General features: G+C 45.7%; 1 protein-coding gene across 1 annotated transcript; it reads left to right on the top strand.

The window, feature by feature from the left end:
- The first annotated feature begins 944 nt into the window (after window positions 1-944).
- Window positions 945-11793, top strand: METTL10 (methyltransferase like 10). The gene is made up of 5 exons (XM_014528859.1): window positions 945-1015; window positions 1529-1647; window positions 4624-4731; window positions 7433-7649; window positions 11416-11793. Exons 2-5 carry the CDS (start codon window positions 1591-1593, stop codon window positions 11508-11510), a joined length of 477 nt encoding a protein of 158 aa, XP_014384345.1. The 5' UTR covers window positions 945-1015; window positions 1529-1590; the 3' UTR covers window positions 11511-11793.
- Window positions 11794-24198: the final 12405 nt, after the last annotated feature.

A 24198-nucleotide genomic window follows, 5' to 3' on the forward strand; every position in this document is an offset into this window, starting at 1 on the left:
GGGGGGAGAGCTGGACTTGAAAGAAATAAGGGTACATCTTAGCACATCCTGCAAGCAGCGCTTATCTGTGGGGGGGGGGTCCATTGGGAGCAGCCACTGACTTGGTAGAAAAATCCCCGTTTCCCCACATTTTAGACTGGAAGTTTGGACTTGTGTTTGGGACTAAGGGATCCTCGAACAAATACTTATTTGTATTTTTTTTTTAAGCTAAAACAGCCTTTTTATGTGTCAGATACTGTTGTAAGTGCTTTACATGTGTACGCTTACTATGCTTGTCTGTCTTCATTTTTTAAACACTGAGATGTTAAGAGATTTGAGTTATGTGAACTCATTGATAACACTAATGTATTTTAATTTTGCTTTATTTTTTAATTTTTTTTAATTTTTATTGATTTCAGAGAGAGAATGGGAGAGGGAGAGAGAGATAGAAACATCAATGATGAGAGAGAGTCATTGATCGGCTGCCTCCTGCACGCCCCCAACTGGGAATCGAGCCTGCAAACCGAGCATGTGCCCTTGTCGTGATTCGAACCTGGAACCCTTCAGTCCTCAGGCCGACACTCTATCCACTGGGCCAAACCAGCTAGGGCTACTTTTTAACGATAAATATTAGTTCCTTTTTAAAAATATATTTTTGTTGATTTCAGAGAGGAAGGGAGAGGGGAAAGAGAGATAGAAACATCAATGATGAGAGAGAATCATGGATCGGCTGCCTCCTGCACGCCCCCTACTGGGGATGGAACTGTAACTCAGGGCTCCTGCCCTGACCTGGAATCGGATGGTGACCTTCATGTGTTCATAGGTCATGCTCAACCACTGAGCCACACAGGTCGGGCATAACACTAATAATGTTTTCAATGTCCGTCATAAATCTCTGTAACCTATTAGAAATATACATTTAATTCAGTTTAACTCAGGAATCTTGCTTTGCATTTGATTATTTCTGTAGTTGGGATGCTGTGTATGAGCGAGAACTGCACACTTTCCAAGAATATGGAGACACAGGAGAAATCTGGTGAGTTACAGAAAATAGTGGAATCCGGAAGACTGTGTGTGTGTGTGTGTGTGTGTGTGTGTCTTTATGTTTTAAGTGTGTATCCCAAAGAGAGATGGGCTGAAAATCTTGGCAACCTTGAACCAATTCTGGCTCTAGTTGTTGGATTTAAAGAACCTCTGTCTTTTAATGACCCGGATTTAAATGTGATGATAGCATTAGGAAATTACTCTCTTTCTATAATTGTCCTTTTTAAATAAGCAGTAACATTTTGAGCCATTAATATATACAATTGTTAATGCTGATGTAGAGAAACATTAATAAGTAACATACCGACCTTATGTATTCTGTTCTATTCTTCGGTGTGTCTTTTCCTAAATAATAGTGAAGATGAAGCTTAAGCAGTCACGGTTAGTACCTTTACTTTCCAGAATGGCTTAATGGAGTCTACGAATGACCTGCTGCAGTGGAACGTCGCTGTAACCCGGCTCTGTCCCGCTGGTGTTGGATTAACCAGTTCTCTGTTCCTAACAGGTTTGGGGAGGAGAGTGTGAATCGACTCCTAAGGTGGATGCAGAGACACAAGATCCCCTTGGATGCTGCGGTGCTGGATATTGGAACCGGAAATGGTGTCCTCCTGGTTGAGCTTGTTGGTACCTTTAGTATTCCTGTGTTACAGCCAAATTTTAAAATGACCCTTAGGAAACTTGCAATCGAGGATACTAACCATCTAAGTTAAAGTAGGGAAGCAAGCATGCCACCTACTTTGAGAGTCACCAGATACAAAAGGGAGGCCACAGGGACGGGGAGAAGGAACTACATGAAAAGCTAAGGGGTCTGAGTCCTAGTCCTGGCCCTTCCCGCCACAGCATTGACTTCGACCAAACCACTGGATTTCTCTGGGCTGCAGTTCTTTCTCAAAGATTGTGACATGGTGATTCCTTCTAGCTCAGACGCCAGAAATCTCTGTGTCTGAAAGGAAGGTGACTTTTTGCGCCCCCAGTGGGACACACATGCCTCATGTTGGGTGAGCGTGTGGCTGGAACAGAGCATTTTGTGCATGGAACTGGGTTTGGTACAGGTTCTATCACTGGCTGTGCCGTCCCTGTCGTGGGCCTATGATGTGTCCGTGCTGTGCCACCTGCCGTGGGGGACGGAAAAGACTAAGGAGGGTTTTACTGTGTCATGTGTGAGGATGTGTGTACAACAGTGAAATGTACTGAATGAGAACCATGTGCCACGCCTTGTGCTGGGCAGTGGCAACATGAACATTTAGCTCTTGTGCTTGAGTTGTTCACAGTATCCTAGAGGCTGGCCTGGCGTGTAGGTGAGCAGTGAGAAGCCCAGCGTGGGGAGGGTGATGCTGGACAGCCCGGCTCTAGGCAGGGCCCTGACACATCTGGGGAGAGGGACGGGAGAGGGGCTTGGAGAGTCAGTGTCCGAGTTGGGTGGAGATTGCAGGAGCAGGAGGATTTACATCTTTGCAGCATTGAGTCTCCGAGTTCATGAACATGATGCGCTCCTCCGTTTATTTAATTCTTTATTTTCTTTCGGTAATACTTTGTAGTTTTCTCTGTAGAGACCCTACATATCTTCTCTTAGAATGATTCCTAGATTTTTTTGTTGTAATTGTTATGCTTTTTAAATTTCATTTTCTAATAGTTTACCATAGTATATGTGTAAAAATTTACTGTAGTGTATGTCATGTGTAAATAATAATTTTATTTATTCTATCCCAACCTCAATATCTTATTTATTAAAATGCTGTGTACAGCCCTAACCGGTTTGGCTTGGTGGATAGAGCGTCGGCCTGTGGACTGAAGGGTCCCAGGTTCGATTCTGGTCAAGGGCATGTACCTTGGTTGCGGGCATATCCCCAGTAGGGGGTGTGCTGTGGTGCTGGAGGCAGCTGATTGATGTTTCTCTCTCATCGATGTTTCTAACTCTCTATCCCTCTCCCTTCCTCTCTGTAAAAAATCAATAAAGTATATTAAAATGCTGTGTACAGTGTTGAATAGAAATTGTGAAGGCAGCTCGCCTTGTAACATTGCCTATGATAAAAGAAAAGCTTCTAATATTTCACCATTAAACATGTTAGCTGTAGGTTTTTATCGTGTTTTTTTTTAAATCAGACAGGACGGTCCTTTATATTCCTAATTAAGAGTGTTTGATCATGAATGGGCGTTAAATTTGATTAGTTGCCTTCTTCGATAAGATGATTTTTCTTTTTGGTTCTATTAATGTTGAGTTGATTGATTTTTTGGGGGGGTCCTCAGTTTTTTCAATTGACATTTTTATTGACATGATTTCAGTGATTGTTCAATGTTCAAAGCAACTTCTGTCCCTGAAGTAAACCAAGTTTAATTGTGCTGTATGATCTTTTTCAGGTATTACTGGATTTGATTTAGTAGTATTTTGCTTAGGATTTGTATAGCTTCATGAGCAATTTGCCAGTAATTTTCCTTACTTGCAATTTTCATGTGAGGTTTTTGTATAAAGGTTATGCTGGCCTCATAAGATGAGATGGGACGTGTCTCCTTTTTATTCTTTGAGAAGCTTTGTTTCTTCCTTAAGCCTTTGGAAGAATCATGGTGAGAGCCTCTGGGCGTGGAGATGTTTTTGTAGGGTTTGAGTCAGTTTTGTGGTTTTCAAGACATTTATCCATTTATCTAAATTAAAAATTTACTGGCATGAATTTGTTCATAATTTCCTTTTAAACTTTAAAAATTAACATGTTGCAAAATTGATTCTTTTTTTATTACAGTTTTATGAATTTTAACACATGTAGAGATTCGTACAATCATCACAGGATACAGAGTAGTTCCTCCCAGAAACCTCTCTTCTGCCATCTGTATGGCCACACCCTTCCCCCTAGGTAGCCACTCATCAGTTTCTTGTAGCCAGCATGTAGTTAGGGCATGTTTTTTTAATCCATTCTTACAATCTCTACCATTTACTTACTTATTTATTTATTTAATATATTTTTATTGATTTCAGAGAAGAAGGGAGGGGGGAGAGAGAGAAACATCAATGATGAGAATCATTGATCGGCTGCAGCCTGCATGCCCCACACCGGGGATCGAGCCCACAATCCGGGCATGTGTGTCCTGACTGGGAATCGAACCGTGACCTCCTGGTTCATAGGTCTGCACTCAACCACTGAGCCACGGCTGGCTGGGCTAAAGGGACTTTTAAATCAAGGACTTATTTCATATGCGTTTAATGTATTCATATGACTTAATTGTGTTAAGTAAAATTTATGCTCGATTTATGTGTGAATCAGAGCATGTCAACATCTGAAATTAACGCTATACTTTTCTGCTTGAGGGCTGAAATATACATACAAGTATTCTCATTGGCTTTGAGAAAATGAATTTCCTTTTGAAAAATAAATAAAATATAAAAGCAAAGGAATTGTCACATTCTATAGATTTAAATTTTCAGTTTCGTTTCTGTTTTGATTCCATAATAAAATTTAAACATTATAGATTATTGGATGGTATACATTACTTGGTCTATTAAAAGTGAATAAAACAGTCCCAGTCCTAAAGGAATATTATAATTCATAGGCAAAACAGGCTATCAAAACATTTTAAAACTAAAGTATAAAATTACTTCTCTGTCTCTAGGCAAAACTCGGTTTCTCTAATATTACTGGCATTGATTACTCGCCTTCTGCAATACAGCTTTCCAGAAGTATTATAGAGAAAGAAGGGTTATCTAACATTACGTTGAAGGTAAGTATTGTTTATATTACCATAAGTTATTTTTATTTCTAATAAAAGTTATAAAATGTAAATGTTGCTAATGTATATCAATCAAACAATCCAAAATGCAATGATTTTAAGTGACTATTTAAATTTTTAGTCTAGTCAGCTAGGGAAGTCATTTCTTCCTCATGTGCAAATGTGCTCATCCCTTCCCCACGCCCTCGTGTCTGCAGACACACAAATAATCCCCGAGTTTGAGTCACTAGATCAAAAACTGGGAAATGTATAAAGTGGGGAAATACCAAAGAATACCTCGTTTATTTCTGTGCTCGCTGAGGAGATGATGTGTCTCGCATTGATATTTCTAGCTCAGGCATCTTCTCTGAGCTCTAGAATTCTATGAAAGCTGCGTATTTTACACTTCCAGTTGGATAGCTAATAATCTCGCACTTAGTCCAAAATGATACTTAAACCTGCATCCCCCCAAGGCCCTTCCCATTTCCAATGATACCACCATTCATTTACCAGTTGCACTAACCCAAACCCAAGGGGTCTTCCTTGATTCCTCTCTTTCCTTTAAGTTCTGTATCCAATTCTGTTTTGTTTGTTTTTTTCCTAAAAGAACCCCATCAAATGCAATGACTGGTTCTTTTTTTTTTTTTTTTTAATATGTTTTTATTGATTTCAGAGAGGAAGAGAAAGGGAGAGAAACATCAATGATGAGAGAGAATCATGGATCGGCTGCCTCCTGCACGCTCCCTACTGGGGATCGAGCCTGCAACCTGGGCATATGCCCTTGACCAGAATCGAACCCGGGACTCTTCAGTCTGCAGGTCGACGCTCTCTCCACTGAGCCAGACCAGCCAGGGCTTTATCTTCAAAGGCAATCAGGAACGTAATCTTTCCTCGATAGTTCCACTGCTTCCTCCCAAATCCCAGCCACCATCATTCCTTGCCCAGGCAACTACAGTAGCCTCTTATGTGGCCTCCCCATTTCCACTCTGCCACAGGGCAGCCAGCCTGGTGATTGATTGATTGATTTAAAAATATGGACTACTTCACGAATTTGCGTGTTATCCTCGCGCAGGGGCCATGCTAATCTCTGTGTTGTTCCAGTCTTAGCATGTGTGCTGCCGAAGCGGCACCAGCTTGGTGTTTTAAAGTGCAAACCAGGCCTTCCTGGCATGGCTCAGTGGTTGAGCATTGACCTGTGAACTAGGAGGTCAGGGTTCAATTCCCGGTCAGGGCACAGGCCTGGGTTGCAGGCTCGATCCGTAGTGTGGGGCGTGCAGGAGGCAGCCGATCCATGATTCTCTCTCATCATTGATATTTCTATCCCTCTCTCCCTCTCCCTTCCTCTCTGACATCAATAAAAAATAAAATGCAAACCAGCGCTGGGACTTCCTGTTCCCCAGCCTCCAGGCGCTTCCCTGTTGCACTCAGGGTGGAACCTGCACTTGCCCGCCGCCCCGGCCTCCGCAGCCTCGCTTCTCACCTCTTCCCTCTTTATCCCAGTGCTGAGTCCCGGCTCTGCTTCTGAAACACGTCAGGCCTGTCCTCCCGGCGCCATCCCTGCTGCTCTGCCTACAGCCGCTTTGCCCAGGTGTGAGCTTGCGTGGCTCCTCCTCCTCGCTGAGTCTCAGCGCGAATGTTGCCTCCATCGTGAGGCCTTTCCTGACCCCTTTCCCACACATTTCTCTCCCCGCTCAGTCACGTCTTCCCCTTTAGAGAATGTACAACATATTCTTCTGCCATGAACTTCTCTCTTTTGTTTGCGGTTATATTCCCAGGGCCTGAAAAATTCCTGCATTTACTAGATGTCTATGAAATATTTGTTGAATAAATGTGTACTTTCATACAGGCACTTAGGATAGAAAATTCTCCAAACTTAGCTCTTAGATGTGGTACAATGACTACTTGGGTGTGAGGGAGGGGAAACCCATGTTCCAATGTATACAAACATAAGGTCTCATTTTCAAGTCAGACAGTAAGGACGCTTTGGATAATACATTATTTATGACGACCAAGCTTATATGAATAATTATCAGCTAATTGTGTGATTACTTTTTCAAAGTAGCTTTTCAGAATTAAGTTTATGGGCAGATTACTTTGAATATTTTATGCAATTGGGTAGCTCACTGTTTCGAGTGCTTATGATGTCATCGGTTACTGAGAATGAATGAGATGCTAAAGTGAATGATGGCTGTGAAGTGAAGTCATTGCGGCGGGAACAGCCGTGGAGCTTCGTGAGCTTCGTGCTGTTCGTTACGTCCCTTCGCTGCTTTGTGAGCTGCTGAGTCAAAGCAAAAGAACTTTCGTTTCCCTCTGACTTCAGGTCAGACAACTTGTCGTCTTCGCTGAAAATCCTCTTATGTCCAGGGGCCTGTCTGAGCTCCCGATGATTGTTGTCATTTTTAAGAATATCTCCAAGGCTCCACTTTTCCACAGAAGTCACGGTGGGCTCTGTTGTGTGCGGCGTTAGGCCCCACACCTGGCTTTGATTTGTTTCCACATTTGTAGAGATTCGGAGTCCAGGAAACACTGTTGTCTTACTGTTCTTAGCTTTAATGATCTTGGAACGAAGCACATAAAAGTGAACCATGAAGTTGAAAATACGTTTATCGCATGTAAACTGCCATCAGAACGAATGGGTGCTCTCATGGATCACTTTTAACGCAGTGAAGATTGTGTGGTAGCTGTTCTCACCAGGCACTGGTTTCTCGTGTAGGTAGAAGACTTTCTGAATCTTCCCACAGAGCTGTCTGGGTTTCACGTTTGTATTGACAAAGGGACTTTTGATGCCATAAGCCTGAATCCTGACAATGCAGTTGAGAAGAGGAAGCAGTATGTGAACTCTCTCTCCAGGGTGTTGAAGGCGAACGGCTTTTTCCTAATAACCTCCTGTAATTGGACCAAGGAAGAGTTGCTGAACGAATTCTGTGAAGGTAATTGGCTGTGCTGTTTGAACATGTGTTTCCTCAGGTTTAATGCCCTTAACCAGGCTTTCCCCTTGTGCTACAGTGTTTTACTTTCCAATTTGTGGGAATTGCCTACTTTTCTTCTCTGTTAATAACCTTGGTAATGCTTTTAACTGTATATGCAAAGAGCAAAGAAGTAATACTGGTTGAGATCCAGAGTCCTGTCTAAAAATTTCCAAGAAATCCTGGCAGTTAAGCACTAAAATTTATGAGCCTATAAACATTGGGTTCTTTCTTTAAGCTGCATAATCTATGACTTGGAAGCAAACAAAGAAAGCTCATGTCCTGTGCTCCTGCCTTTACCCTGGCTGCCAGCAGCTGTGCAGACGGAAGCAGTGTTTCTAAAGCCTCATGTGTTTTAATTTTATACACGTGTCTTTCTAGTGGCCATGTAGGTATTGGGGGTTTTCTTGCTGTTTCCGTGTATATGGAACAATGGTAACATTGCACAGAAACAACACACAGGGACTTGGTAGTAGAAATACCACCTGTTCATTCTTGAGGGAATCTCTACCTTTTTCAAGATTTTTGGTGCCAGGACAGGCTCCTCTTTTGCCCCGTGAACAAAGTATCATAGGTGCCGTGTCTCCTAAGTGGGGGTTCTGTGAGAAAGGAGTGGGTCATCTGTTCACAAATGGTTTTTGCTCTTTGGCATGTTCCTCGCGTGTTCTCAGCGACGCCTCGCCTGCCGGTTCGTTCCTGTAGAGCATGGGCCTTTCTGGGAACGTTCCCTGAGAATTTACCTCGAGCCATTGCTTGTTTTTTCCTTAGAATCCTTTCAGCTTAGGATTGAGGTTTTTAAAGGAATGGGGGGATTTTCAGGATGGAGTATAAATGATGGCACTACATTTGTGGTCAGGTTTTGAACCTCAAAGCTCATGGGCGGGTGTGCACTTAGCTTAGAGGTGGTTTTCTGGGGGCTGAGGGGTGAGGGGTGAGGGACACAGCACACATCCTGTGCGCGCAGTGGTTTTAGCAGGTTCATAACGTACAACCTGAAGTGTGTGAGGCTTGACACGTGAGCCAGCGGCTTCATTGCTGTTGCCCCTGGAAAGCAAGAAGTCCATGTGATTTATTGTCCTTTATTGCCTGTCATTAACTTTATATCTTCCATGTGAAGCGCGTTTCCTTTAGAACCGCGGAGGCCGTGTCAGTAGGCCTTCCTCTTCCTGAAGCTGCAGTTTAGTAAGTGCTGAGCGGCGCTGTGTGGGCAGGGCCTCCGGCTCTCGATGCAGGTGCTGCAGCCCTGGGCCCGCCGACAGGCAGCCTGTGTGTGATGAGGAGCGGACCTGCCTGTGCAGGGTACTGCATGGCTCTGTGCTGAGAGCTGCTGGCCAAGTCCTTAACTCAGGTTCCGTTTTAGAGCAGAATATGGAATTTAAGCGAAATGTGCCCTGGCTGGTGCGGCTGAGTGGATAGAGCACCAGCCTGTAGACTGAAGGGTTCCAGGTTCAATTCCAGTCAAGGGCACATGCCCGGGTTGTGGGCTCCATCCCCAGTGTGGGGTGTGCAGGAGGCAGCCGATCCATGATTCTCTCTCATCATTGATGTTTCTCTCCCTCTCCCTTCCTCTCTGAAATCAATGTAAAAGAAAAAACACATATATATTAAGTTCAATGTTGCCACAGGAAATGTTAGAGAAATAGTGACGTCCAAATGAAGACATGCGCTAGAGCCTCTTCTGAGCATGGTGTGGAGGTCGATGGGAGCCTGCCCCACCGCCCCGCCCTGCCCTGCCCCGCCCCGCACAGGCCTGTCACAGCCTCAGGACATGTGCCCTGGTCCCTTGGCTCAGGGTAGTGCTTGCTTTCCCAGCCTTTACGGTTCTTTCCTTATTTGAAACATAAATGTTCATAAAACCACTGAAGCGAATCGTGCACTTCTCCTTTAGAGCCTAGTTATATAAACATTTGTGTTGCCATTTGATCTGTTGAGGATTCCTTGAAACATTTGCCAGATACTAGATGTTCTAATTTACTGTCCAAGGAACTTGTCTTTCTTACAACTACTGAATGAACAAAAAAGCCAAAAACCTATCTTACTACAAAAGTAATCCAGATTCATTATGAATAAAAAGGAGTAATATTAACCCCAACATGTAAGAATATAGATTAAAATAATTAAGATCATTTGCTGTCTCTCTCTGAAAATGCAACCACTTTTCATATGTTGCTGTGTTATCCATTGAAACATATAGCTTCCATCCTGCGGGGCTAGTCCAGGGAGGGAAAAGATTTGTCCTGGAAAAGTCACAACGGCTCTGTTTTCTTTTGAAAATTTTTGTTATGAAATATTTTAAGCATAAGTGAAATTGCAGAAACAAATACAGGTGTGTCCCCATCCATCTACCTCAGTGGCCCCATTTTCCAGTGTTAAAAAACATCAGGTTCTTACATCGTCTGTCCTTCTATGGAAAAGTTTTCTGTGCCTAGTTTTTGAACATTTTAATATTTAGTTATTTCTTAAGATTTGCTGAAGTTTGATTAAGAATATGAATTAGAATGTAAACGAAACGAAGTATAAAAGACCAGTTGATACAATAATATATATCCCTTTAACATTTTTGCTGCTTATTTGAGCTCAAGCTCAAGGCATGGAAATTAGAAAATGAAGACACCCCCAAAAGAAAAAATAATTCCTGAACCAATTGCCCATCACTGAGGGAACATGGGTAATGGGAGTGACCTTCCTGCCTTGTCTTATTTTTTAAAAGAAAGAAATACAACAAAATAGTAAAATGTTAAAATTTTATTTTATTTTATAGCTTAGGAAACTGCCACATTCTCTAATTGTGATCCTTACACAGTCACTGTGAGTTGGAGAGGAGTGTTGGTGTCTGAACCCCCTGGCACAGAACCTGGGGATGCTGTGTAAGGTCATGTGACCACCATCTCTTGCACTAAGTGGTAGAGCTGGGACTTGAACCCAGGACTTTCGACTACAAGTTAGTTATTTTTTCCCACCACACAGTGCTACTTTGAAAGTTACTAGTTCCTTGTCTTGATCTTTGGTTACAAACTTTTTTTTTTGGTGGTAAAATACAGGGGTGGGCAAAAGTAGGTTAATAATAATAAGTAATACAATAATTAATAATAATGCAAGAATAAATTCTTGTGTTTTGCGTACTTACAACTGTAAACCTACTTTTGCTCACCCCTGTATATATAACATAAGATCTGCCACTTAACCATCTTGAAGGGCACAGCTCAGGGCATTCAGTGCACCCACACTGTTGTGCAGCCGTCACCACATCATCTCCAGAGCTACTTCATCTTACCCGTTTTTACTCCCATGTTACTCACCTTCCTGTATTAAGGTTTTGTGTGTGTGCTGGGGATCAATTGCATTAGTACATATAAAGCACCAACACAGTGCCTGCTGCCTGGCAAGAACTCAACCCGTGGTGGCTGCTGCCTGCAGGCAGGTGGCGTAGGCTAAGGAGATGCGCAGGGGAAGGGCCGGCAACCAAGAAGCGGAGGAGGAGGCATGAGAAGGAGCCTCTTCTGCGGTTGTTTTCAGTCTCGTCTGCTCCTTGTTCAGTTCAGAGTGTTTCGGGTGAACACACATCACATACACACACAGGAGAACTGAGACGTCACAAAATGAAATGCGGTCACAATTCAGAGTTTGGAATCACATAGTTTCATAAAGGGCTTGAAAGTACAGTTACTACAAGCTTCTTCTAACTGTGGAATTCAGTCCCTAATAAGAGTATTTGAACTTTGTCCGACAGGATTTGAACTCTTCGAAGTGTTGCCAACACCCAAGTTCAGCTTCGGAGGCCGATCTGGAAACAGTGTGGCTGCATTGGTTTTCCAAAAAACGTGAGACTTTTCTCTGGACAAACGCAGAGAGCTTTTAAAGAAGCCCCACATCAAAGTAAAGCCGGCAGAAAATGCAGGTGCAGCTAACTGCTCAGTGAGTACACAGGAGGCACATGGTGCGCAGATACGAGGTCCTGGGCGTGCAGGCGCGGGCCTGAGGTCAGCCAGGAGTAATTTCAAATGTTCTTTGTATTTCAAATGTAAATATTTTCCTTCTTGATTAAAAACACTTTCCTGTACCTGCTGAACAGCTAACAACTTTAAAGCAGTAAATGGATTTACAGAAAGCCTGTGTTCCTGACTTTCGTGCCTTGGGAACATTGAATTGAGGATAGCTCTGTGTTAAGATTTCCAAACGATTCCAGGGCCAGAGTAATAAGCAAAACAACTTTATTGGTGTTTTATTAGAGTAGGAAACATAATGAGCCTACTATTTTGGGTTGAATGGTGGTTATTTAAAAAATTTATTTACTATCTGAGAAAACCTCTAGTCTTCATGTTTATAGTTAAACAAAATCAGGTAACTATATCAGTTGACCAGAAATACTAATTGAGGCTGTATTTTGTGGCTGGTGGTATTTTACCCACTGTGAGGGATAACGGGAAGTAGGTAAACAGATCAATAGAAAGACGACTAAGAGATGCAGTCACAGGCTTGCACCATGTTCTGTTACGTATTTGTTTTTTCCAGGGTATGTTGTCTTACTGAATCTCCCCAGTGCTCTCAGGCAGGCATTCCTTCTTCCTGCTTCTCCACATCAGCAGCTCGTGCAGGATGGAGTCAGGGTGGTTCTCTGGCCCTGACGCTAAGGCCCACTCCTCCCCCGCATGTTCTGCCCAGTTCAGCGGGGAAGTGGGACTCGCCTTAGAAAGCGCTGCCAGCGAAGGTGGGCGGTTGTTGGGGAGCTCTGCTCCGTGCCGGTGTCGATCTGGGCACTGGGCGCCCGCTCCCCGCTCGCCTTAAAGGACTTGCCCAGTTAGGACCTGGCGGCCTCATTCCCTGTGAGGCCGAGGAAGTTACTCTTACACCTGTGTGAGCCGTGAGGGAGATGGGATGAGGGGGTTCTAGCTGGGGGCCAATTAGTAAGAGAAACAGTTTATTAAGATGTTTGAAAAAATAAGGTATATTAATATGTAATGCTGTTTTCTATTTGGGCTAATCCTTACTAATAAAAGGCTAAGTAGTTGTCACGCCCTCACGCGTGATGCCCTCACGCCGTCACAAGATGGCTGTACGCACAGCAGGCGTGCGCAGGTGGGCGGGGCTGGGCTTGATGCTGCGTGTGCGCCACAGAGCCTGCCTGGGAGTCCCGCCTCCTCCCAGCTTCGTGCGCGGCCAGGCCTGGGGGTCCAGTGGCTCTGCGCAGCGTGGAGAGGGGTCCGCGCGGCCTACCTCTTTGGGGCAATCCATTGAGGAGCCCCGATGGTGGGTGGGCGGGGCCTACCTCTTTGGGGTGATCAATTGTGGGGCTCCCGCACTGTGACAGGGCACAAGCCAGGCTGGGGTGTCCACCACCCCCCTCCCTCCCCCCCTCCCCCGCTCGGTGCACGAATTTTGTGCACCGGACCACTAGTATTTTAATAATGGAGTCACAATATGAGCTTTCAAAAAAGTGATATGTTTGATGAGTTTTCATTTTTAGGCCTGTTGGGTTACAGAATGAGGAGAATTGCGTTTGGCAAATGTTAACTCCAGAGATGAGTAAGTCTAGCATTACATCCCTTTTTTCCATTTTGCCCCAGTGCGGGGGCAGGGAGGGTGGTTTGATTAAGATCAACATTAATCAACCATTAAAATTACTACCTGCTTTGCACAAGATAACTCAAGGCATTTACATAAATAAACATAAATAACATTTTTTGAAAAGCTTTAATTTTGAACATTTAAAAAGTGAGAAATTAAAATACGTTTTTAAACTTAAAATAGCGTTGATTTTACAGACTAGACATGGGATCTGACACCAGAAGCATATAGTTTTCAATTGATTGAGGAGATCTGTCTTTGTTGTCTTTTCACATGACAATTCCTTGATTTCAGATATGATAATAGGATGGAAGTCCTTTCCTGGGGTTTTGAGCTTGGAAGTAGATGCTGTTTTAAAGCGCCAGCCTAACGAATGGGCTTTCCGTGCGACCAGATGGGACGCTGGGTTTGAGTCGCTAAGAGCTTGGAGTGGCCTTTGTTGAGAAGCTGCTTGTCTGTTGCGCGGGGTGTTGATCTGTGGGTGGAGATGAGGATTTGGGAGACCGTGGAACTGTTGGTACGGTGGCGAAAGGGGAGTTATCTCTTATCAGTTGAATCCTGCTGGAAGCCGCCTCTCAGAGCTTGAAATCAGAACAAATGGAAAGTCCAAAAATGCTAACAGTGAATTAGTATTTTCCAGTAATGCCACGCTTTAACAGCCGGGCCAGGAAATGCCACCGAGTTACCGAGATGAGCCGTGAATGCACGACGGGAAACGTGGTTGTGTGACATCACATGCCTGTGGCTGCTGGGGAGACACGGCAGCCAGTGCCTGAGGAGCGCTCTTTCCTCCGGAGGAGGAGTTGGAATTGTAATTTTATTTCATCAAAAGACTCTTATTTGGGGAAACTTGTTTGAAATGCAAACGAGATTTCTCCGGGCAGCCCTTACAGATTGTTGTGATGATGTTATTACTGCCCACAGGCCCCTCTGTGGAGGGCTCCGAGGCCTGAATGGGTGGCTGTGCCAATTAACCAACAGAAGTTTTCAGAACGTTGTGTTCTAAGCCAGGTGCACAGTTAGCGTTGCTTTGGGGACTGGCATTTATGCGTGAGAATGAACCTGCCACTGCCCTGGCAGCTCGACCGAAACCCTTTCAGAACAAGCACCGGCTGCTGGTGAACGAGCCCCCGTCATGTGCGGACGCGGCCTCTCCTTCCTCTGTCACGTGCACGCAGCTTCCATCGTGGGGGGAGAGGTGCACATGCGAACACTTGGTCTTTGTGTGGATAATGTGTCTCAATCCCCTGATTCTGCATTTTTAAATTTCTATGAAACTATAATGCAGAGGATACCAGAAACCTTACTTTTTCAGGAACTCGTATCAGTAATTAACCTTTATTTGGCTTTGGAATAATTTTTCTTAAATTGATAGATAAAGAAACAGAGTATCCCTGCGTATGTTAATAGACTGAGTTATGTTCTCCTAAATAACATTTTAGGTGTTGATGCGTGCCTGTGTCTGGTAGGCTACAATGACAAAACCCAAAATTGGTGACAAGTCCATTGCTCTCCAGGCCAGCATGTGCTGTGGGAGACCCGGGTCCGAGCTCCTGGGTGTGGCCTGGGAGCCTCGCTGCCTCCAGAGCAGACGGGGCCTGTGTGCGCAGGCTCACCTGCTTCTGGGGGGTGGTGTGCTGGCCCCAGCACTTTCCCGGAGGGCGGGCCGTTCCCTGAGCTTGACCCCTGAGCTTGACTGTGGGGACCAGCCTGATTGGTTGGAGGACAAGTGCATGGTGGGGGGAAATGGGGAAGCCCTTGTCGGGTCTCTCTGTTGGGCAGGAAACAGTTGTCCTGAGGAGAGGCAGGAGCACATGAGCTTGTTTTATTAACAGTTAATTCACGAAAATGGATGCTAATTTATTCTTCATACACACCATGCAATTTGTTAGAAAAGTACAAGAATAGTGTGAAATTCTTTGGTCAATTGATGGATCCCTATGTTAGGGGCATAGAAATGAAACTCAACAAATACCCAGGCCCACAGGCTCCCTCTGTGCTGAATAGCCCGCTCCACAATGGGCCTCTGAACGGCGAGGGTCCGAGCCCAATGAGTGACTGCATGGGACCCTGAGCAAGATCCCTGGAGTGTTGCTGAAAGATCATTCATTTCCAGCTCAGAGGTCAAGATGGGCTCCAGGAACCCGAACAGAAAGGGAGCCGAGTCGGTCGGCACCGAGTTTACAAAGTCTTGCCCATCGTGCGGTCGACGGATCACGAAGCAGGCTTCTCTGGCTGAGCTGCGAGCTGCCGCTGTGCGGACCTACACTGTCGGCCCAGGGAAACCGAGTGAAGAAGATGGGAATAGGTCCCGGGACATGAATGGATCAGTGCCCGCTTCCCGGGGAGCTCACCGGAGGCAGAGCTGGCCCGTGTGCCCTTGTCCTGCTGAGGCCATTGTAAGACAGACAGCCAGCCAGCCAGGAGAGCGACTTAAAGTGCTTGCAAATCACTGGCCCAGTTTATGAGGAAGATATAAAAACGGAACCTGCTTTCTTCGCTCTCACATGGCCCATCTGAGGAAATGGCCATTTCCCAGGTTGTATTTTAATACGTATTGTGATGCCTGCGTCAGGAAAGAGTCTGTTAGGAAGTGATCTATGGTGCGTGCTGAAGAGCTGTTTAAGAAAAGCCAATAGAATGCATTTGTTTTTCCAAATATCTAAGAATTTACCCTAAAAAATACCCAGCAGTTAGCATATCCTGGGTCTCAGCCGAGGAGCTTGGAAAGAAACTGAGAAGCCTGCTGGGTAAGGAGACCTGGAGCTGCTTTGTGGCTCTTCATTAACACACTTACAGGTGGGCGGCTGTTGTCATCAGTGAGGGTGATGTCATCAGTGACGACAGCAGAAGAGGACGCTGCGGGGGGCGGGCGCTGTCCCTGCCTCCCGCTCCCGAGAGGGGGCTGGTCGGGAGGAAAGGCTAAATGTAGAAGAGGGGTGCTGCCAGTTCCCGTTTCCCTCTGACTCCTGTACCGTGAAAATGTCAGCCTTTGTTCCCATCTAATTTTAGAACATCCCGGCTCAGAAAACGCTAGGATGGAGCTCGTTAAGATGACTGGCAGCCCTGGGACCTGGTGGGGAGGGAGGAGAGGGAAGCAGCCGCCTGGGGACCCGCTGCCCTCCTGCAGCCGCCTCAGCCCCTCGCTGCTGGCTTTGGCGATGAGATAAGTGCAGATACCCGGAAGCAGCAGTAACGACGGTTCCTTTCCGGGTCCCCACCAAGGAGCCCCGCTGGACGGGAGAATCTGACGGGAAAGCGGCCATGTGGCATTTGATTTAATAAACACACTGGGCGCCCTGCAGAGCCGTGTGCAGGTTTTGGAAGAAAGGCCTGGGATTGGGAGTGAAAACCACACGTCACCTTAGTTATAAATAGAACCTTTTCGGGCCACTGTGGCCCCGTGAGACGCGGTGACGCTGGGTTTTGAATGAGTGGCATGTGTTGGTGTTGGAGAAGCAGTCGTCAGCAGGGCACACGGCAGGCTTGATCCTCCTGGAAACCCCAGTGGTTCTGTGAAGAGGGCCAGTTGGGTCAAATCGTTGATAATATAGTTTGTTCAAGAGATAGGACAGAATTCCAGAGGGCTTTGTAGTTGCAAGGGCCAGTTGTGGGTTGTTTTTTTAAAATCCTCACTCAAGGATATGCTTTTACTGATTTTAGAGAGAGAAACATTGATCTGTTGCCTCCCATATGCATCCCAATCGGGGTTGGAACCCACAACCTGGGTATGTGCCCTGACTGGGAATTGAACCTGAAACCTTTTGGTGCACAGGACGATGCTCCAACCAGCTGAGCCACTCGGCGGAGGTAGTTGTGGTTCTTATTTTAATTAAAAAGTAATGAACTGGATTCAGCTGGGAGGAGAGGTCCATATGTGGGCCTCCCTGTGAGCTCAGAGGCTTGTTCCCGGAGCTGCGGCCCCCTCGGGGACTTCTGCGTGATGAGACTAAATGGCCAAAAGGAAGAGTGGTCATTTTGTTAAGACCAGTTGATTAATAACTTAATTCTCAACAAAACAATATCAGATTATTTTCTGAAGTTGAAATTTATTTTGGTTCTTTTCATTTTATTTATTTATTTGATTATTATTATTTTGTTGTTAATCCTCACCTGAAGATATTTTTTCATCAATTTTTTTAGGGAGAGTAGAAGAGAGGGAAACATTTACGGGAGAGAAACACATCGATCGGTTGCCTCCTGCAGGAGCCCTGACCGGGGCCGGAGAGGAGCCTGCAATCAAGCTGCATGCCCTTGACCGAATCCAGCCCGCGACCCTTCAGCCTGTGGCCAAAGCTCCATCCACTGAGCCACACCAGCTAGGGAGATTTTTTTTTTAATACTAAAATTTGGAGAAAAGGTGATTGAAACCCAGGCAAGTCACTTTCTTTTTCTGGGTTTCAGGTTTTTCCCCCCTAAAACTAGGGTGTTTAGTCGGTGATATTTAAAGTTCTCTGTCCCTTAGGCTGGGCGGCCACAGACTGGGTGGCTTAAACAATAGAAATGTGTTTTATGTGTAGAGACTGTGAATTCCAAGATCCCGGTGCCAGCAGAGTAGGCTCCGTCCTGCAGCCTCTCCTCTGGGCTGTCGGCAGCGCCGTCTCCCTGGCGGCCACAGGCCTCTTTGACTCTGATGCTTTGGGGGGCGAGGGAGTGCGCTCCAGGAACCTGCTCTTGGGTCTCTTCCTGAGCCTCTCGATGGCTCTGGTGCTGAAGCACCTTTTGTTGGTTAAGAAGTGAGGACCAGCCCTGGCCGGTGTGGCTCGGTGGATAGAGCATTGGCCTGCGACGGTCGCGGGTTCGATTCTGGTCAAGGCATGTACCTCTGTTGCAGGCTCCTCCCTGGCCAGGCCCTGTTTGGGATGCATGCAGGAGGCAATCGATCGATGTGTTTCTCTCACATCGATGTTTCTCTGTCTGTCCCTCTCTCCTCCACTCTCCCTAAAAATCAGTGGGAAAATATCCTCTGGTGAGTCTTAAAAAAACACACAAAACAAGTGAGGACCAGAAATCACAAAAATTACAGTGTGCGTCCCAGTGTGTGTCAGCAGGCTCCACGGCCCCCTCGAGTCCCCTCGGTGAGAGCGTCGCCCTCCAAGTGGTGATGATTTAGTCATGCACGTAGGTCTGCGGGAAAATGCTCTCGTGGACGCACTCGAATTGAAAGAAATGCCAAGGCCGAGATCTCCTTCCTCCTGCAGGTCTGGATGCCAAGTCATTGTTTGCAGCGACATCAAACAAGGGAACCGAACGCAGGTCCCAGTGGCGGCGCAGGTTCGATGAGCGCGGTGGAGTTGGGTTTGGTCTCTTACCGGCGCCCGGGAGCAGCGGGCTCAGGCTTTCGAGGTCGGTCCCACCTTGAGTCCAGGTTTGACTTCCTTGGTGAGTGAGTCGTGCTGCTTTGCTTGGCGCTGGTCTGAGTGTCAGTGCACGTGCAGTGGCACTTAGAAGTTCGATGTTGGGTACCGCTTTCAGAAGCTTGTCTGGTTTGACCTCAGTTCCTACTGGAGCTCACAGGATGGTGGGGAGAGCCCAGCGAGGCAGCTGCTCGTGCCCGTCTGGACATTGCAGATCTGCTCATGTCACCGTCTCACTGGCGGTGAAGTGAACAGCCTCTCAGCTCCTGAAGTGCTGAGTGTGACTGCACAAGTGCGGCTAGACCAGTGTCCCTTTGCCGAGCTCACCTCAAAGAGCTTACGTCTCTGAACCGTATTTAAAAGCTCTATAGAGATGAGGCCAAGGCCCTAGCTGGTTTGGCTCAGTGGATAGAGCGTCGGCCTGCAGACTGAAGGGTCCCGGGTTCGGTTGCAGTCAGGGGCACGTGCCCAGGTTGCGGGCTCAATCCCCAGTGTGGGGCGTGCAGGAGGCAGCCAATCAATGATTCTCTCTCATCACTGATGTTCCTCTCTCCCTCTCCCTTCCTCTCTGAAATCAATAAAAACGTTTAAAAAAATAGAGATGAGGTCAGTATGATAAGGTGTGCGCCGTGAGGACAGAACACAATCAGAGCATCACCACTTTGAGGTAGGTGGGCCGCCAGTCAATGCCCGTATAACCTGCTGTGATCCAGTTTTGTTGTCATTTTTGTTGCTGCTGTTCCTTGTGAAAGTGAAGAGCAGCTGTAAGATAGGATGTAAAATGGCAGGCGACTTCTCACTGATGATAATTCCTTTCTGTTTCAGGTCAGCTACAGGAAATGCACGTGCAAAGTAGGCAAGGCCGGTCCCCTTGTAATCAGCCGTGGGTCTGGTGAAACAAAACAGCTTTGCTTTTGTTCCTTGGAAGATTGACACGCTGCCGAGGAGCGTTAGACACTGGCGGGCGGTGTGATGTGCAGGGCAGATGCGCTTTCCATGCTGCTCCCAGGCGTGTCCTGCCCAGTGGAGCCAGAGACTCATGTTTTCTTCTTGGTATTTCCAATCCAAACGATTCCGCCTTCAAATGGGGAATTTAAACGCTGTGACACCACCCACCGCATCTAGTGTAACAGTTCCTTCACTGCCTCATGAGAATAAAGTTCACTTGGTTTCAGTTTTATGGGGCTAGGCAGGCTAGCAGTAGCTTAGAGCAGATCACTAGGGATGAGGTAAAAATAGATTTTGCTGGAGGCAGTGACTTATATGGCAGATAGTTGACAGAAGAGAAAAGTTAAGTTAAAGTTTGGGCTTGTGTCTCAAATACTAAATGTGAATTCTACTAAAGAATACATATATTTTAAAAGATGTTTTTATGGGTTTTTTAGTGAGAAAGGAAGGGAGAGAGAGAGAAACATCAATGTCAGAACGAAACATCGACTGGCTGCCTCCTGCATGCTCCCCACCGGGGATCGAGCCCGCACCCCGGACATGTGCCCTGACTGGGAATGGGACTGGCAACCTCTCAGTGCATGGGATAATGCCCAATCAACTGAGCCACACCGGCCAGGACTGGAGAATATTTTAAGAAAAAAATTGGCCCATCCAGCGTGGCTCAGTGGTTGAGCGTCAACCTATGAACCAGGAGGTCACAGTTCGATTCCCGGTCGGGGTACATACCCGGGTTGCGGGCTCAATCCCAGTGCGATGATTCTTTCTCATCACTGATGTCTCCTCTCTCTCTTTCTCTCTCTCTCTCTCTCTCTCTCTCTCTCTCTCCTTTCCTTTTTGAAATAAATAAAAATATATTTAAAAAATTGTGACTGTTTTCACTTAAAGATAACAACATTTAGTCTGGGTGTGCTGTTGAAATATTTTCCAGGTTAAATTCAGTGTATAGCAGTATTGTTTTTAGTTATGTTTTTGGTGGAGTAATCGTGTTATGTGATACTAATTAGACTACATCAGCTAAGACCCTGAGCAGATAAGGGAAAGGCCAGTAACTAATTATGTCTCTGCATCTCGGCATTAAAATAGTAAAATAGCCCTAGCTGATTGGGCTCAGTGAATAGAGCCTAAGCCTGTGGACTGAAGGGTCCCGGGTTCGATTCCAGTCAAGGGCACATGCCCGGGTTGTGGGCTCAATCCCAGTGTGGGGCGTGCAGGAGGCAGCCGATCCGTGATTCTCTCTCATCATTGATATTTCTCTCTCCCTCTCCGTGCCTCTCTGAAATCAATAAAAAATATTTTTTTAAGAAAGTAAAATAGTTTGGTAAGTTTTCCATATACAGTAACTTTGAATGTAGATAGTGAAAAGCCTTCATTATATTTATTTTTGCTTCTTATCATGCCTAAACTTTTCAATGTCTGTTTTTCATGGCTTGTGTTGTCTTGTAGCACCTAACCCATAGCTACTGTTAACTTTGCAACAAAACAACCATGTGCTGTCAAGTGGAATTCAGCTTTAACTGTTGCTCTGCTCTTTTTGGCTTACTTCCCCCAGAGCTCTTCCTCCAGTGAGCTGCAAGCGTGACATTTGCTATGTTTTCAGCACCTGCCAACTTGGAAACCGGGGTTTGTGCTCAGGACGTGGGCTTACAACCCCACTTTGTGGCACACAATGCCGGCCCAGCTGGCATCTCCCTGCCTCAATGGCGCTAGACGTTTGTGACAAAGCCGCGCAGATTCACACGCGCTGATTCAGTAGCGGGCCCCTCAAGCTGCTCTCGACTCCCATTCTGTGTCAGGAGTTAGATTGGGATCATTAAACTTAACGCTGTGGATTTCCGTTAAATTCAGTGAAAATAAATTTGTTTTATTTGGTTCTTGAATCAAAATAACTTTGTCTTCAAGAACTGCAGTACCTTTTATGAAATGTGTGTGTATAGATTTGGGATATATGTATATACACACAGGCACACGCAGATGCACACACATGCACATGAGGTTGCAGCCAGGGCTGTACCTCCTTTTCATTAGCGGGAAGGTCTCAGCACAAGATAACAGCAGAGAGGAGAGCACACGGCTCGGCGGGGAGTGTACCTGGAGCATGGATGTGGGAACAATTACAGAACTTTTTGTTTTATTTTTTGTTACTCCTCACCCGAGGATATTTTTCCATTGATTTTTAGAGAGCGGGAAAGACAGAGAGAAGCATCAATGTGAGAAACACATCAATTGGTTGCCTCCTGCACACGCCGGCCTGGGCCTGGGCTGGGGAGGAGCCAGCAACCGAGGTACGTGCCCTTGACCAGAATTGAACCCGGGACCCTTTGGCCCGCAGGCCGATGCTCTACCCACTGTGCCAAACCCGCCAGGGCAGAACTTATTTTTTTGAATGAGAGCCACATGAGAAAATTGCCACCATAGTAAGTACAGGTTTTTGATGTCCATCTATAATCAGAATTTTCCACGTTTTCCAAAGAAGCCTCTTTTGCTCACTGGTTCCAGTAGCCAGTCTCTGGAAGTGCTTCAGGTGAACTGGGGATGTCTGCCTCCTCATGATCTGTCCTAAGAAATGTTCAGCTTCTGCTTCTAAAAAGATCTTTTCAGATGCAGAAAGGACAGTGTGAAATGTGAATGACTGACCTTTAATACAAGGGTTGTGACAAAGGCGCGGTGGCTCTGGAGGCTGAATAAAGGAGTTAACACACATCTGGCGGCTGCTGCGGGGCTCAGCGCAACATGTTTGATGTCTGTGTCACTGTTAGTCTAAAAAGAATATGTTGTTCTCAGAGGCAAACTAGTGCATATTTTTAAGTGGGGAGCTCTTTGAAAACTGGGTGCAGATAGATTTGATGGGAAAAACTGAACGTTGACTGGTCCTTACCCAAACTTCAAAGCTTAGTTTGAATATCACATTTGTCTTATTTTAAAGGCACAAAAACAAAACACCCACCAGCTCCCTAGGACACTCCTTTGTGCATATCACAACCCAACCTTTACCCTCCTCTGCACAAAAGTGCTTAGGTGAATACTTTTATTAGCTTGTTGATACAAGTTATAGTTGATCACACCCTTTCTTAATAAAATACACCCTGTTTGTCTCTTGTTGCTTAAGAGCTTGAAACTTGGGGTGGGGGAGCTCTTCATAGGGAATGACACTAAACCCTGGGCGGTGAGTGGGCGGGGTGCCCACCATGCACACAGCCTCCCGCCTGGGCAGCTCTGCTGGGGCCAGGCGAGCCAGGACGGTGGTTCCATCCCTGGGTTTCATCTGGGTCTCGGAGTGAGACTGCCTGTAACCTCCACATTTTCTCTCTCCCAGGATATTCCGTGGTTTAACCCAATCAGTGGGGATCAGTTATAATGGAAACGCTACAGGGGATCATTTTTGGTTACTACTTACGGATTTATTCCTAAATTGGCCTATGAATTTGTGTTGAGGTGTCTGTTTGTGCTATAAATCTGGTTCTGGCCTTCTAGGATTGAACAAAGGTAGACAGTGTACCCCCTTCCCCCAGTTGCCGCTTACATGGTCTTAAATCCAGAGTTCCACTGAGTTTATATTTATTCTTCTGAATTGAGCAAAACTCGAATATACAACCTTTTGGGTGGGGTTTTTATAATTAAGAACTATGTAATATAGCTCTAAAAAGTGGGGGTGTTTTAATATCTATAGGATTTGTTAATAGTGTGGGTGGAGCCTTATAGTATGGAAGGTTAAGTGACACAGGCCTTGATGTCTGTATTTTTAGCCTTTGGGGATTCAAATTAAGTAAATGAGAAATAGCTGTTCATTGGCTAGTAGCACAGCTCCTTAACCATGTGTTTTAGTTTTGTACATTCTCAATAAAATAAAGTCTCAGAACCAGAAAAGCAGGCTGCTGTAGGTTGGAAAGGGCCTGCCATCACCACAGTCCTTAGAGTTCCTTGCGACTAAAATCGCCCTGAAAGCAGCGAGAGTAATGGTCGCAGTGATTGTTTCCAGGCTCGCGAGCCCTGCGTTTTGTTTTTTAAGTTGACCTGCTGAACTGGTAATTGCAGGAATAAACTGAATGCTTGCCAGCAGGAGTCACTCTAGGCCTCCTAATAAAAGTAAATTAAACTATATCCTTAAAGCCCTCCACGGCGAGGTGAGCGGGGGAGATGGCGTTAGGGAGATGTAGCAGCATTCCCAAATTAACCCGGGCCTTTCTTTGTCCCGCTCCTCTCAGAATGACCCGAGCTGGTTTTTTAAAGTGTTTGTGGACGAGGACATTGGTATCTTAGGATTCTGCGTGTTAGTTCATGTTGGCTTTCATAGGATTACGTCCCACATCATCTACAAACCCCTCTGCTTTGCTGGCCATGCCCCTCTTGGAGCAGAAATCACTGGAGTGAGCTGTAGTCAGTGTGAAAGGAGATGTTAGCTCATGGTTTTCTGAAAAAGAATGGGCCCAGTGTGATGAGAAACTGAAATATTTCAGCAATAGCCATGAAATATAATAGTTTCCCAAGTGCACACAAGCTCAAAAAGTTAATTGTTCATTTATGTTTGATACTGGGATTGAAACGTTGGATTAAAACCAATTAAATGTTCCTAGAAGCAACAGAAAAAGTTTCCTGATTTATGAATAGAACCATTCAAATGGCTCAGACACAATCCATGTCAA

Source organism: Myotis brandtii, unplaced genomic scaffold (assembly GCF_000412655.1).
Source record: "Myotis brandtii unplaced genomic scaffold, ASM41265v1 scaffold656, whole genome shotgun sequence".
Taxonomy (NCBI): domain Eukaryota; kingdom Metazoa; phylum Chordata; class Mammalia; order Chiroptera; family Vespertilionidae; genus Myotis; species Myotis brandtii.

Bases quoted from the DNA above. Each gene is read 5' to 3' on its own strand.
- METTL10 (XM_014528859.1), top strand. From the start codon at position 1,591: ATGCTGCGGTGCTGGATATTGGAACCGGAAATGGTGTCCTCCTGGTTG. The intron at 1,648-4,623 runs GTACCTTTAGTA...CTCTGTCTCTAG, and splicing joins CCTCCTGGTTGAGCTTGTTG to GCAAAACTCGGTTTCTCTAA. The intron at 4,732-7,432 runs GTAAGTATTGTT...TTTCTCGTGTAG, and splicing joins TATCTAACATTACGTTGAAG to GTAGAAGACTTTCTGAATCT.